The sequence below is a fragment of the Chinchilla lanigera genome, unplaced genomic scaffold (genome assembly GCF_000276665.1).
Source record: "Chinchilla lanigera isolate Chin_1 unplaced genomic scaffold, ChiLan1.0 scaffold00034, whole genome shotgun sequence".
Taxonomy (NCBI): domain Eukaryota; kingdom Metazoa; phylum Chordata; class Mammalia; order Rodentia; family Chinchillidae; genus Chinchilla; species Chinchilla lanigera.
This window is the reverse complement of record NW_004955435.1, coordinates 6,461,106-6,477,530: the sequence shown is the minus strand read 5'-3', so window position 1 is coordinate 6,477,530 and position 16,425 is coordinate 6,461,106. Positions and strand designations below refer to the sequence as shown.

General features: G+C 34.6%; 1 protein-coding gene across 2 annotated transcripts in view; it reads left to right on the top strand.

Moving 5' to 3' along the window:
• Olfm3 (olfactomedin 3) overlaps positions 1 to 13,248 on the top strand; it is a 191,413-nt gene extending 178,165 nt beyond the window's left edge. For both annotated transcript variants that reach the window (XM_005388810.1, XM_005388809.2), the window contains exons 5-6: positions 8,749 to 8,855; positions 10,186 to 13,248. In XM_005388810.1, coding sequence (XP_005388867.1) covers positions 8,749 to 8,855; positions 10,186 to 10,863 — 785 coding nt within the window. In that variant the 3' untranslated portion in view covers positions 10,864 to 13,248. The remainder of the gene's footprint in view (positions 1 to 8,748; positions 8,856 to 10,185) is intronic.
• Positions 13,249 to 16,425: the final 3,177 nt, after the last annotated feature.

Below are 16,425 nucleotides of genomic sequence, written 5' to 3'. Positions count from 1 at the left end.
ACCACACTGACTGTGTAATCTAAAGCCCTGGATGTGATACCAGATCATGTTTAAATTGAGATCTGTAATTCTTCCTTTTGCTTTCTATCCACACATCTAATTTAAAAATCCTAGTCCTACAAAGTCTGCCTTTCAGGCATATCTCCAGTTCACAGCTTTTCTCCATTGTCATTTCCAGCGCTTCTTCCGTCTCCCTCACCGGGACCGACGTGATGACAACTTAACGGGACTTTACCCCATGCTCTATCCCCTTCATAACTAACTCTCTACACTGTCGCTAGACTCATTATTTTCAAGTGCAGTTCACGTTCTGTCATTCTCTGTCCCTCCTTTTATAATCCTTCTATAATCTTCCCGCACCTACGATAAAATCCAAGGGTTCACTCTGAATTTACAAACTTCGTGATCTGGACTATTCATCTTTACAAATCTTCATCATTTTAAGGCCTTTCCAAGAACAATGATGATAGCTAATATTTCTTACATATTTAACTGTGTACTGCACATTCTTCTAAATACTAGGTGTTTCTTGTTTAATTTTCTCAGTAACACTTTGAGATACATTTTGTTACTATCATTATTCATGAACTATTGAAAGGTTTAGAAAGTGTTCCACGTTTCTGGAGAGTAAAGGACATAATTAAGATGCAAATCCAGGCAATCAGGCCCCTTAATTTATGCATTCTATAACTTTGAGATAAATTCTTCCATCGCATAGCCAGTCTAGTAAATGTCTTAATCCACTACTATGAATGGCTGATCTGCTAAATACGCTACGTACCTAAATATTCTTCCCTTCAGTTTATGAGTCCATGGGTGAATCCTAGTCAGTTACATCACAGATTAAATATTATACTCCCCAGGGCTGTTTCTCATGCTGCCCTCTGTCTAATGTCCTTCCTATTTAAATAGCTGCATACATTTGTTCCTACCTAATATGTTTAGCTTTTTCACTTATCCACTTATTTTCCTTCATCCTGAGGGTGTGAGCTTCCTGAGCACAAAAGCATTATGCCTTGCTTACCTCTGTAATTTCAGTATCTTGACCAGTGCTCAGCGCTCAGCTCTTAGTGAGATGACAGAATAGACAAGGAAAGAAAACACCATGGTTTGATTGTCACTTCCAGAAACCCTTCTTTTAAACACCTAAGTATTCACTTCCTAAAATAGAATAGACTCGTTATACATGCCAAGTGAGGTAAACAATAATAGTATCTTTTTTGGTCTTTTTGAGATAGGGTCTCACTATGCAGTTCAGGCTGGCCTTGACCTCATTTTGTAGCCCAGGCTGGTCTCGAACTCACATCGATCCTCCTGCCTCAGCCTCCAAGTGCTGGGACTACAAGTGTGCGCCACCACACCCAGCAGAAAAAAAATGTATATATACACATTATGGCTAAGATAATTATACTACTAATTTCTATTGCTTTATTGAAAGGAACAGTTAATGTGTAATTGTTTGATCAATCCATGCCTATATCTGTTTATCTGAGCAACCACTCTGAAGACAACAATATGTAATACAACAACCTTTGTTAATTTCCTATCACCTTGCTTTGAAATTCTGTATTTTTTTATTATTTTATGTTGCTTTGGTTATGTTCTTGTTTTTGTCATTTTGTTTTTATTATTTTCTCTTTAAAAGAAAAAAGAAAAAATATATACGTATATGCAAGGATAGCTGGGATAAATGTATTGCTGATATCTATTGGTTTATTGAAAAGAATAGTGAATACTTAATTTTTTTTTCTTGACCAATATTGCATGTTTATGTGTGGTAACAGCAACAGTTAATTTGAAGACACCAATATGCAGTATGACAACCATTGCTGAATTCCTACTATCTTGTTTAATGAGGCTCTGTATCTTTTCTAATTTTTTTATTTCTTGTTATTGTCTTTAATTGATCAATCTTGCATTCTTATATCTGGTAATCTGAGCAATGTTACTCAAGATAACAATAGGTTATATAACAACCACTGTTAATTCCTATCATCTTGTTTTGAAATCTTGTATCATTTTTATTGTTTTTGTTTTGTTTTATTTTTGTCTTCATTGTTGTTATTTTGTTATTGTTTTTTCTCTTTAAAATATAAAAATAGTAATAATAGCATCAATTAGTCAAAAACCGCCCCACCAAGGCCACTCAATGTGGAGGATATGCAAAGCACTTTGCTTACCAGTTAGTGAGAACTAAATGACATTTCCATATATTGCTGTCATGGGGACTTTAAGCAAATTTATTGTTACGGAGTCCAACACTGCTAACATACTTACCATTTCAGAGTACGAAGGTGAAAGACTCGTTTACCTGAATATGCAGATATTTTCAATTTCTCGGTACTTAGTCATTCAATTTTCACTTCAAGCTTGCTTCTTGCGTTAGTGTTGCTCACAGGACGTGACTTAAGGATGAAAAGTTGCTATAGACTAAAGTCAAATGCAGGAGGGGAAGAAGGCAGAGCCCACCAGGCGAACTGTGTCCCTGCGAGGACGGGAGAGAGCCTACGGATAACAGACGTGGAAGAAAGTGATAGAGGGAAATTACACTCAGCAGGAGAAATGCCAGGCGTACAGTTCATAAATGTTCATAATGATATAGGGGGAAAAAACCCCAATCTGAAGGATATCCGGGATGAGTTTGTGGTCTCTAAAATTAAAGAATAAATTTTAGGAACAACGGAGATTAAGAGCAGAATATATTTATTGAGGAAAAGAAAGTTTCTGTCCGAGAGAGGGACAGAAGGGGGCCTGCGCGGGTTGCCCAGGAACCTGTCTTCTCTAGAGACTTTTATAGAGCAAATCAACAAGGTGAGGCCGGACCAAGCTGGAAAACATGGGAACTCACTAGGTGGGCATGAGGTGGGACAAAACTATGATGAGCCAAAGAGATTACAAGCATAACTGTTCAGGTAAAATTGATTAAATTGGGATAGAATGGGGAAGCGAGTCACATAGCAAGTGGACATGCACAGAGAACAGGGGCCTTGCCTGTAGGGAGGTGGGTTAGTGACTCTTCCGGCTTTTTCCAGGTGATCGCCCCCTACTTAGAATATCAGTCCCTGAGGTCCATCCCTAGGGAAGTATGTGGGTGCATCTGTGTAATCTTTTGTCCACAGCTGGAGGTGTCTGTCTCCCTCACAGTTGCAAGGCATCTTGTCCTCCACACTGGCTCCTCTGAGGGCCTGGCCCTGTCTGACTGCCTATATATTTTTAATATTTCTATCTAACTCAGTTGTCCATAACAATAAGATCTTCTTTGGCCAAAAACTAAGTATATAATATTCTTATTTGGAGCCAGAACTCATACATTTTCACATTTTGAGAATGATTTGAGTTTCATAGTATACAATGTTAAGGGTGAGAAAATTAATTTGATTTGTTAGATTATAGGGATAACTTTCTTTAATCCAGAGAGGATAATTACAGGCAAGGCACACATGAGGGAGAAAATCAGTGAAACCTCATAAGAAATATTAACAGTATTCAACTTGCTTCTCTAAATCCTCACATTCATTTTTCCTAGGAAACTTAAAATCTACATGAAGCTAACTGAAAAATGTCATAATTTGCAATACTGTAATTTTTTAAGGTTGAAAGAATTAAAAAGAGCGATTGTCATGTCAATTGCCAGACAGAACTGTTTTTTTGTTTTTTGTTTTGGTTTTTCTCCAGTACCAGGAATCGAACTCATGACTTTGTGCTTGCCAGGCAGACTCTGTGCCGCTGAGCTAAATCCCCAGCCCTCAGACAGAACTGAAACCTTTAAAAACACAGTTTCAACTGGGCATGGTGCTACTGAGGCAGGAGGACGATTGTGAGTTTGAGACTTGCGTAGGGTACAAAGTGAGCTCAAGGCCGGACTGAATTGCATAGGGAGACCCTGTCTCAAAAAAGACAAACAAACAAACAAAACACACACAGTTTCATTCTAATCCCTGCACTACTGAATCAGATTTAAATGCCGGCTATTCACAGGTTCCATTTCTGCAGACTATTTACACCTCCCATTTCTATCTGCTTCCTGACCCTGCAAGGAAATATGGCACCTACAACCTGGAAACGATTGTTCAATAGGCAATGCATCAATATGATGTTTTTAACTCTTTACATTTAATGATTATGAAGATTTTGCAATTATTCAACCATTTTAAATTTTAATTTAAATATTGTACACATGGCTAGAAAATTATTTCCTTAGAATAAAAAAAAAATATTTGGCAAGAGAAGCAACAGTCTCCTTTCACTCTGCTACTCTAAGGTAACCACGTTTAACCATTTCATTTTCAGGTTTCAAATGTGAATAGATATTTCTAATAACGTTTATTTTTCTACTTTTTTCACTTATCAGATTCAGACGTTGTTTTCTGAATCCCTGCTCTGCATGATTAGAACTTAGATGACTTGCTCAACATCGTTTCCTTCTGTGTCTCCTCTCAGCATGCTTTTCGGAACGTTTATAGTTTGACCAATAGACCTCTATCAATTTTGCAAATTCAAGTCTCAACGTTTGTCTCTATTTTTTAATTATAGGAAGCTTCTTCTGAACCATATTATTTTAAATATGAAGATGGGTACACTCCTAGGCTTTCATATCTAGTCTCATAACTTATAATTCTCTAACACTGTGAACTTTGTTTTGGTCTCCTATGCAGTTATCACATTTTGTCTTCCCTGTAATCACAGTATAGATGAAATATCTATCAAGTGTTTTATATTTAGTTTATAGACTGATTTGACAAGTAGAAAATGAGTGATTTCATTATCATGGTCATATTTATATTCTTCTTGGGAGCTAAGTGATGGACCTAAATGTAGTCCTTTCCTGTCTAAGTCCTCTACCGTAATACCTGTGCATTCAAAAGGACTGTCACTAAAATTTGAATGAAATATTTTTGTATATATCATTATTACCTTAACCAGATCAAATTTTTTCTACAGTCTTAGTCATTCTATACATCAATGTTATTTATCTCCCTTTTTAACATAGTAGATTCATTTAAACTGCTACATAAAATAAAGCATAAAATTTGTTCATTTTAATGAGACACCATGATATTCTGATACATGTGCCCATTGTGTGATGTTATATTGTGTCATTTCTTTATGTTGAAAACTTTCAAAGCCCTTTCTTCAGCTTTTCAAAATGTGTGGGACATTGTTGACACCTTTCGGTCACCCTGCTATGCAGTTACCAGAGGATACTGCTCCTAACTGTAATGTAGTAGTTATTAATCAGCCTCTCCTCTCTTCCCCTCTCTCCCCAGACTCTAATAAGCAACTTTTATGCAATCAGACATTTTTGATTCCACATATGTGTGAGATTATATGGTGCTTGTCTTTCTGTACCTGGTTTATTTCCCGTAGCATGATTTCTAGTTCTATCTGCCCATTCTGTCTATTAGTGACAATACTATATTCTTTTAATGCCTGAATAACAGGACATCATGTATATGTCCCACATTTTCTTTATCCACTCATCAGATGATGTATTGAAGGTTGTTCTCATCTCTTGACTATTGTGAGTGGCACTGCAACAAACACAGGTGCTCAGATATTTTGTCAACATATAGGTTTCATATTTGTGAGTATGGTACATACCTAGTGGTGAGATGGCTAGACCATGTGGATCATGTATTAATTGCACGGTTAAGTTTTTAAGGAACATCTTTAGTCTTTTCCATAATGGCTACACTTATCTACATTCCCATAAACATACTGCTGAGACTTTCCTCTTGGAGCTGACTGAGCATTCTGGACCAAATGTTTACAAACCCCATTGCACTTCTTTTAGTGAGACAGGAGGTCACTGCCTCCTTGACCCTGTGTCTTCCATTGTTTTGGCTTACTCAGTTATTTTGCTGTGGTCTATCCCCAAGTAACTTCTTAAGAAGGAGTCATTTTAGGTAAACTTGGAAAGTTTTCATATCAGAAAATGTAGAAGTGCCATCACCTTCTGATCTTTATAAACCTAACAGCTCTGATCATTGGCTTTTAGCACTGAGAATGGGTAACCACAAACATGCTTTAGTCTCATCATTTTGGTTTGTTTGTTTGTTGCTCTGTGACAAGCTCTTACTCTTTCTCTGACAAGTTCCAATTTCAATTTATTCTTGATCTTCTAATATTTGGCAGTAATTTTGTTAAGAAATTTTTTTAAAAAAAATCATATGCTATGTCCTTCTAACCTGAATATCCAGGTTTTATAAATGAGAAAAATCTCTATAGAATGTCTTTGAAATTGGTCTCTATGTTGACTTTCTCCTATTCTGGAAACGCTCTTTAAAAGTTGGAGCATCTAGATGGATCATATCTGCCTACATATATTTACCTTATTTTCATTTTTATCTTTTCAGTTTAAATTTTTTTTATTTCTCAAACTCACTGATTTTTAAACATATTTTTAATTGTCAGTAGCTGTTTTCTGTTTTCCTTTGATAGCCCACAGTATATATCATACAAATATCTCTGAAAATGCTAAGTTTTTCTGAGGTTTCCTGAATTTTTTCTCTCTTATTGGAAGCCTGTTTTTTTCTAAGTTTTTGTCTGGATCAACCTCACTTTAAATTTTTGAAACTATTTGGTCTCCCACGGTGTTCACTACTTTTTTAAACTTTGAACAATAATCTCTCTGGGAGCTGTGTATTCTTCACATGTTTAAAATGTTCAGGGTCTATGTCATTGCTCCAGACCTTCAGTACTCATGTTTGTCACCCTAAATCCTTTCAAGGAATGAACACAGCAGTGTTGTTTTTGCATAGATGCAGGAATGCGCGTGGGCTTGATTGCTCCTAAAGCCCGTATCTCTCCCCACACCCTTTGTGCCTGTCTTGCTGAGTCCTTTCCTTCCCTTCGTCAAGGAAGAGCCTCTCCCCTGGGCGGTTCCCTCCTCTTCGTAGATACTGGTGCAGTTTGTGTCATCCAGGATTTCTAATGACCATTGCCCATCATCTCCTCCCCCTAGAAATTTCTTAAAACTTCTCCAACATAGGTTTTACACAGTTTGCCTTCCGTTTTTAGTTTTCCATGTTTCACTCCTTTATTATGACTTCAATGAGAAATGCAAAAGAGATACAAACACGTTATTCCATCATTTTAGACCAGAATTAATTTTCTCATGTTTAAGAAAACTATCACACATGTTGTTGTGTAGAGTTTTGGCAGAGGGGACAGACATTCCTTTACATTTATTTCAATCTACTTAACACATCTTTCACGCTCTTATCGTCTGTTTATTTAGAGTGTTCACATAGGACACCATTAAAGATCGTATTACTTTCACTTATTGTAGATTCAGATCATATACTTAACTACATCCATTTGGAATACATTAATACTTTCTAGCTCAAACTGATACTGTTTAAATCATATATTTTTATCTGTTTATAGCAAATTGAACTGATATATCCCTAGGTTTACACCCAATGTCTTGATAGTCAAATATAGATAATACCATAAAGTCTTCCACCCTCGTTTACAGGTTTGAAGAAATTATAAAGTAATTTGATGTATAATGATGCCATCACGTTTAGTTTCCTTCACAAAACAGAATAAGCAAATTCAACTGAGACTGCATAAAGTGCTGGAGGACTTTGTAGTTATTACTGAAGGAATAACGGAAAATATGTTATCACCCATTTTCTTCCTAACTGCACAGATCAAGTATCTTGCCAAGTGCAAATTATTCTTATGAGAAACACATATAGAAAAAAATCAGTCAAAATATGTTCTAATTTAGTTTATTCTCCTCACATTCAACTAAGCAGAATGGAGCCAGTAGAAACTAACTAGAGATTTATAAATTTTAAGAATAAAGAGAAGATAGAAGAAGCAACACAAATAAAATTTTAAAAATTAAGAATAAAAAGTGAAAAATGAACAAAAAAAGTATTTCTTTGCTTTGATCACAGGTAAACATTGATTATAGGAAGGCAGATTAGATTTCCTAGCATGTGTAATCAATTGCTTTAAATGGTACTCTTTTGAAATCTCACAAAAATGCTCAGGTTTCTGTTTGATTTGGGTTTGGCCATGTATAAAGTCCAAACTATTCCTAAGATTTCATTTTCAGCTGAGACTGTAAGAACACAACTTATTCAAGAATGTCACCAGTTTTGTTTTTTATTAAGCATTGCTTTTGCACACATATGCCTGCCTATTGCATTAGTGTCAAAGAGCCTGAGATTTCAGAGCTTTGCTCCTTGCATACCCCTGACTGCTCTATTTGGCCCTGTTCCTATTTACCCCTCAGCACTCTGCCTTTTCCAGGTAGATTATGACAATACTTTGTTATGTTCTGTAAGGATATTTTTCACAAACATAAATTTACAATCAGCTTGAGGATTTCTTTCTGACATATAATTTATAAATCATCACAAAGTGTAGGGGAAGAGAAGGGAATGGTTGCTAGTGATCAGATACACAGGTCAATGGGCAATTTATTTAATTTTTCTGATTTCTTAGAAGAAACAGGTCTTGAGTTCAGATCATGATGACTTCTCTCACTAATTTCTTTCCAGATTACAAAAATCATTTCCCACTTAAGATTTAGAAATTGAAGAAACAGCTACTCATGGTTCAAATTATGATTAAATGCATGGCAGTTGATATGAATGATCACTCATTCAAAGTATGGAATATTCATTGCATGGAGTTATTTCTGTCTGATGGTCCCCTTGTTCTCGGTCTGAGGATGTGTGTTGGAAGCACAGTCCTTCACTAAACATGTGTGTGTTTCTCTGCTTTCAGCGTGTGGCAAGCTGATGAAAATCACTGGCCCAATTACAGTCAAGACGTCTGGAACCCGATTCGGTGCTTGGATGACAGATCCTTTAGCATCTGAAAAGAATAACAGAGTATGTTGCTTGCACAAACGCCTTTGCTTGGGCTTGTTTTTACTTACTCTTATTCTCCACTGGACTCGTCATTTTTCTCAGAGATACTAGTTTTAACTTGAATGGCATTATATTGTTTGCAAATGTTTTTATTTGACAATACTAATACATCTAAAGAGATACAGCAAACTCATTTAGTAAAATGCAAAATTCCATTCACTAATATGATAAGTCTAATTTCTGTGATTTGACTCTTGTTTTATGCTTGGAAATTGCTAATTATAGGTCCATAGCATTCCCTGGATACTGTCTATAATATATCCTGAATATAAAAAGAAAAATCACTAAATAAATAAAAACTCAAGGGTTGACCTATTCACTAAATAAACTAATATGAACCTATACACTAAGGACAATTTAAGAACCAACGACACTAAAATTGGAGAAGGGGTACTTTATAAGTTAGAGATGCCCACGTTGTGTAAATCAATAAATTGGAAATTTATCATACCTATGTTTGTGTTCTATGATTTATATTGAAATCTTAATATATTCATTATCATAATATATTCATTATTATAGTATATTCATTCTAATATATTCATTCATTATAATATATTCATTCACTATCATAATATATTCATCCTAATATATTCATTATATATTAAAATTATCAAAGGGGGCTGGGAATTTAGCTCAGTGGCAAAGCGCCTGCCTGGCAAGCGCAAGGTCATGAGTTCAATTCCTGGTACTAGAAGAAAAACAAAAACAAACAAACAAAATTATCAAGAGCTTCATCCAAATGAGATGTTATGAAATTAATAAGTTTGTTTTGTTAAAAAATAGTTTTACCTATAAGCTGATCAAATGAATAAATATTACTGGAAGGTTCTGTGATACTCATAAAGTATAAATAAATTGAATATATTATATTAGCCCATACATTTTTTTTTTCAAATCAAGGGATGGAATGAAAATACTTTGCTTATATTTTTATAGCTATCAATTGATCACATCAATCCATCAGGTGATGTGATTTGCTTTGGTATGTTTGGTCCACTCAGTGATATGCACTAAATAGACAAAAGTAAAAATCAAAGAAATAAAAAACAAAGAGCAGATCAACTTCAAAGCAGTAAATTTCATTGTGTTGTATCTGTAGAGACCATACCAGTATTTTCACAAAACTCTACAATTTTACCACGTTGCCGCGGGGCAGCGGTACAATTATTTGCCTTTGTGAGCCAGAGAATTGTGACACTAGCATTCATTCTCTCTCACTGTCTTTATTTTGGAATTCTCAAAAAAGTTCAAGATTTACTTAATCCATTTGTTTTTTCCTTCTTCTCAGGTCTGGTATATGGACAGCTACACTAACAATAAAATTGTCCGCGAATACAAGTCCATCGCAGACTTTGTCAGTGGGGCTGAATCACGGACATACAACCTCCCTTTCAAGTGGGCAGGAACTAACCACGTGGTCTACAATGGCTCCCTGTATTTTAACAAGTATCAGAGCAATATCATCATCAAATACAGCTTTGACGTGGGGAGAGTGCTCGCCCAGCGCAGCTTGGAGTACGCCGGCTTTCACAATGTTTACCCGTACACATGGGGTGGATTCTCTGACATCGATTTAATGGCTGATGAAATCGGACTGTGGGCTGTGTATGCAACCAACCAGAACGCAGGCAATATTGTGATCAGCCAGCTTAACCAAGACACCTTGGAGGTGATGAAGAGCTGGAGCACTGGCTACCCCAAGAGGAGTGCTGGGGAGTCCTTCATGATCTGTGGGACACTGTACGTCACCAACTCCCACTTAACTGGAGCCAAGGTGTATTATTCCTATTCCACCAAAACGTCCACGTACGAGTACACAGATATTCCCTTCCACAACCAGTACTTTCACATATCCATGCTCGACTACAATGCGAGGGATAGAGCTCTGTACGCCTGGAACAACGGCCACCAGGTCCTTTTCAATGTCACTCTTTTCCACATCATTAAGACTGAGGATGACACATAGGCAAAAGGGACTTATTTTTATTCACTCAAACACTACCAGGTGTGATAAGATCTATAGGACCCTTTCTTTCTGGTTTTTGGTTATTGTAACTTTTCATCGTTTCTCCAAAGCAAAGCATTTTTAAATTGTAAATTCTGCGTTTCAAAAGACAGCCTAGTCTAAGTGAGTGTGTTAGCAGCACATCTTAACTCCTAAAATTACAAGAACTGTCATGTCCCTGTCATAAAAACAATGCTAAAAAGAGTTTAAGTGGCTAAAGTCATAGCTGTGCAAAAGATTAATGATCTGCCTTATATTAGAGTGAGAGACTAATGGTGGCTTAACTGCATGAATGTCTTTTTTTAAATTCTGTCATTTTTTACTGTCTTTTGCTCCACATCAGGAAATATTTTGGTAGGAATTAGAGTTTAAAAAAAAAAATAGAAGCACTTTCTTCCCATTTATTTCTAAAAAAGATTTAGGGATTTTATTTGTATGGAAAAAGCATATTAATCACTTTGCTGTTAACACGATTCTCTGATGCGGTGCTGTACACTCATTTTCAAATCTCTTGCTAACATTTTCTTGCAATATGTATTTTTACCATTGTAACCACCATTGTGCAATTGTATTTCTTCACTTCTGTGAAAGTAATATTTTTTATAAAATACACTGAAACTTAATCTCAGTAATTATTTGAATCAACTTTCAAGTATTATCCAGAAGGATCTTCCTGACTCAGCCCTTTACATGAGCATTTTCTTTTTTGTAAACTAAAAAGAAAATCAAACTAGATATCTTACATTGAGTCTTTATTTTCTGCCAAGTTTATTTGAATATTGGCATTGGATGGAAAAACTCATTCAGTGCAACCAAGCTACTCTGTCCATTGAAAGCAACCCTGTAGTTACTGGAAACACACAGTTGAGTAGAAAATTTCTGAGTTGACTCTACTCACTTATTAAACACGAACCACTTTTTATTCTTCATGAATAAACACTGCAGTATTTGAACTCCTATTTTACATGCAACTTGCTGTAGTGTAGTTCTGTGTATTATAATTCTAAAAAGCCCAAAAAGCACATGAAAATTCTTAAAAATGAAAACTTCGATAATATCCTCTAGATGTAGATCTTGCACTCCAGACATATTAGCAAGACTTCTATAAAAATCAAATGTATAGGTAATCAATTCAGAAATGACATAGGAAGGAAAGTCCTTTTTACTCTGATTTGCTGTATGACAGAAATAACAGAACTATAAAGGAAAGCTTTAATAATATGCTATGTTACTAATTCCACAACATATCAAACATGTCCTTGAGTTTGAATACATTTTCTATATACTTTTAAGATTTCCCTACGGCAGCTTTATAGAAACTAATAGGAAATAATTTTAAATTTTAAAAATATAGGCTATAACACATAGTATATAACTTAAATTGTAAATGTCTAGTTCCACACATATAAAATACCAAAATTTTCTTTGAAAAATAAGGCCATAATTCAGATAAATCATTGTATGAAGAAATGCTAATATTTAAGGATATTTCATTGTAAATGTAGCAGGTAAAACATCATTTTCAAATATTTCATTGTCAAAATTGTAGGAGTCCATGCCCCAGTCTTGAAAGTGTTAAAGTTTAATAAAGATTTGTGGGGTTTTTTTCTACAAAAAATTTGCATGATTTGATGACCACTCTAGACATTTTTGCAATGTTGTTTTCTCCTCTGAAACATTTCCATAAGCTCCCTACTGCTATAGAGAGGTAGAAGGTTTAGGACATTTATGTGTCATAGTACACATACCACAAAAATAATCAGTCAATGATTTGTATGTAAGTTTATACGAGAAAAGAAAGAAACATTAATTTCAGAAATAAATGGAACTTTTCAATAGATGGCATCTAATCGCTTCTTTTTACTTATTTTTTTAAAAAATAATGTTATGTAGTATCACATACATTCAAAATATGGATGATTACAGCTCATTTGTGAAGTATGCAGTTTGTAAAGCACCTTATTGTGTTCTGTGTAAGGTTCTATCACCATATCCAATTTCCAATGTATGTGCTGCTGGAACAGATGCTATTATTGTCACTAGAAGTGGGAGTAACATCAATTTTCAAAATGTGACATATTAAACATATGCAGCTTAAGAGTATTTTTCTTAATAAATTATTATTAGTTCTGTGCCTGAAATAAATAAGAATTTACTTTCATCAGTTTTTTTAAACCTCCAACAAATAAAATAAATTTTATGAGAGAAGTAATGACTATTTTTAAATCATCCAGATAATCCTACTCAGAAAGTTTTAATCTTAAGTGAACTGTGTAATTGGTATTTTCAGAATTCACCAATCATTAACAATTTCTGTGTCATCCAAATAATAATATGTTTATGGTCTGATTGTGTTTGTGTGTTATTTGTATTTGTAACACTTGAATCACAATGCTTATTACTTGTACCTAAGCTTATATCTATGGGTTCAGACAATGGTAGTATTTCAGTGCATCACAAACATTTGGAAATAAAAGAGAAATAATAGCAAATGTATTACTTACATAAAATCATGAGTGCTTAGTTATGATTCCTATCTCTCCACTCAAAATCATTTCACCATCATAATTAATAGTATTTTCTCTGACAAAATCATATATTCAGAAAATAAGTTAACTTTTCATTAACCTTACTCCTCATAGGAAACCGTTCTTCTCATATGAAACTCACCACAACCTTACAATTGCATATCTTTCAAATAGAAGAATTATTTTCAATATAATTACGTGAATTTGTACATATATTCACTTCAAAGGAACACCAGTTATTTTCCTACAAAGGTAGGTCTTACATATGATAATTCTTAAGCATCATTCTCCTTAAAGAATAGATTTTAAAAAGGTTTCAGGTCTTTTTTTTAACACTCATGATTGCCACATTGTTTCTGTAAATGTTATATTTGAATGCAACTGAGAGTAAAATAAAAAGTATCCCTTCTAGTTAAAGCAATTACAAAAAATATAGCATTTCAGAGTTCCTGAAAGCCAAGCCTTTTCAGAAATATTACGTTTGAAAACAGAATCAAAAATAGCATCTTGCTGACTACATGAGGTAAGTATGATTATATCTTTTGTGACACTTGCTACTTGAGTTTTTGGGACATTACCGAACCACATTAGAGACAGAGAATACACTACCTCCTTGACCATCACGTGGAAAGGGAACCACAAGAAGACCTACTCTGAAGTGGTCTACCTACAGTTAGAATCAGAGTATATAAGCCAAAATTTGGATGCCATAAAATGATATAAAACCTTAATTATCAACTGCTCATGGAGAGAAACTTCCTTCTACAAAGAGACAGAGTCACTCCATATCGTTCAGTTTAGTAGACTCTAATCATACTGACTGAAATCGAGATCATGAAATGGGTTTTGTTCCCAAACTTAATCAAATCCATTACAAAACCACAAGGTAGTACTTTGTCATGATTAATGAATTCGGAGAAGTTCTGGGTCTTCTAATCTCTTCTTTTGAATTATTAAAATTGTACTGGAAGAAATATGATGAAAACAGTAAGATACTGAAGAAAAACTGGTATAAATGAAATCTTTTCCTCATTTTTCTTAGAAATCATGAATTCAATTTATAAAAATCTTTTGAATAAAGAATATAAAATTGTTTGCTCTACTGTTTATCTGATCAGAAAATCCACCTCCAAAGTGAATTTAACAACCTGATTTATCTCACTTACAATTGGAAATTATATGATGCCCTTTATCCATTTTAGTTTATCTGTTCTATCAGGTTCAGGGCAATTTTTTTTTGCGGGGGTGGTTCCAGTCCCAGGAGTCGAACTCACGACCTCCTGCTTGCCAGGCAAGCGCTGTGCCGCTGAGCTAAATCCCCAGCCCCTAGGTTTAGGGCAGTTTTAATCTTGTTGGGAGTCTGTCTTGTGTCCAAAATGTCCACCTAGTTTGGTATGAAACTTCCCTCCTTGGAAGCTCAATTCACCAAGTGTCAGATAAGTTTTCTGAATACAAATTGTTATTAAAAGTGATTTGATATGATATAAAAAATAATGATTTATATTTTTGTCAGGAACACACAATTTTATAACCACAAATGTCTTAAAATATTTATAGATAGAGATATGAAACAATGCAATGATTATGGAGGAGGGTTGCTGTAAGAGGTTTGCTGAAAAACCATACACACACATGCAATTCGGCACTAATTTGCCTCCCCACCAAAGCCACAGTGTGCCCAGAAGAGCTTGCGTCTGTTTTCTAATGATTCAAATATTGCAAGAATATATCACACCCTACCTAAATTGAGATTTGCAAATATTGTCTATCAGCAAAGTTTCACAGAAAATATATGACAAACATTTAACGACAGAACAAGAAATTGATTCAATGAAATGTCAGTTATTTTATTTTATTTTATTGCTGTCTTTTTGAGACACGGTCTTGCTTTGCAGTTCAGGTTGACCTTCAAATCACTTTGTAGCCCAGGCTGGTCTTGAACTCACAGTGATCCTCCTGTCTCAGCCTCCCAAATGCTGGGCTGTTGGTCATTTTAAATTTAAGAATATTATATTTTCATACTGCAGTAACACATTTCCCTCTAGCTGTTTGTCTATATCTTTATTGACATCACATGAATTTATAGACATTACCAACAGGTAATACATAAGCTTTAAAATGTATAACAGTTATGTATTTTTTAAAAAGCATTTTTTCTCTGCTGTGAGAAACTGAAAGTGTAAATAAGGATCAAAATATATAGTAAGTATTGTGAAATAGGAAGAAAATGTTCAAATAAGGCAAGGAACAAGGGAAGGAGCAAGGGGAAAGAAAAAAAGAGAAAAGTATAAACAGTGAGAAAAGAAGGAAAAGATAGAAACAAAGCTTTGCAAATGGAGAAGGGAGGAGGGGCTGCAGGGGGAGGAAGGAGAATGGGAAGAAAAATTCAGTTAAACAATGTACAGGTACAAATTCTCTACGATAAATGCGATGATTATGTATATCTAAAATGTACCAATGAAATCTGATTGAAGAAAAAATTAAAAATGTAGAGTATGATGCATCAAAAGCAGTTTTACATGTAAGAATAACTGAACAAAATAATTATCTAAAAAATAACTAAGTGCTATTAGATGTTCCAGGCGCTAGGCACACAGCTGTCACCAAATTGTCTTCATGTGTTTATGTTTTGGTTGTAACAGGCTAAAACAAAAATTATAAAAAATGACTTCTATTGGATTAACTATTATGAAAGAAATTTTAAAGCTACTTATAATACAGAGTGATTAAATGCTTTCTAGGGACAGGGTGAGGCAGGAAATGATGTTTAGAAGGGTAGTTAGGGAAGAGCTCCTTGGAACAGCACACCATGCTAAATTCATTCAAATAATGAAATATCATCATTTGATCCACATAAAAAATTTGGCATCTTTTTTTATTCCTAGAAACTCATCAATCAAATATTTCTAATTTCTTATGTTAGTAGATTCATGGTTTTGATATATTTAGTTCTTTATCCTGGAGATCAAAGGATAGTTGATACTCATGATGATAT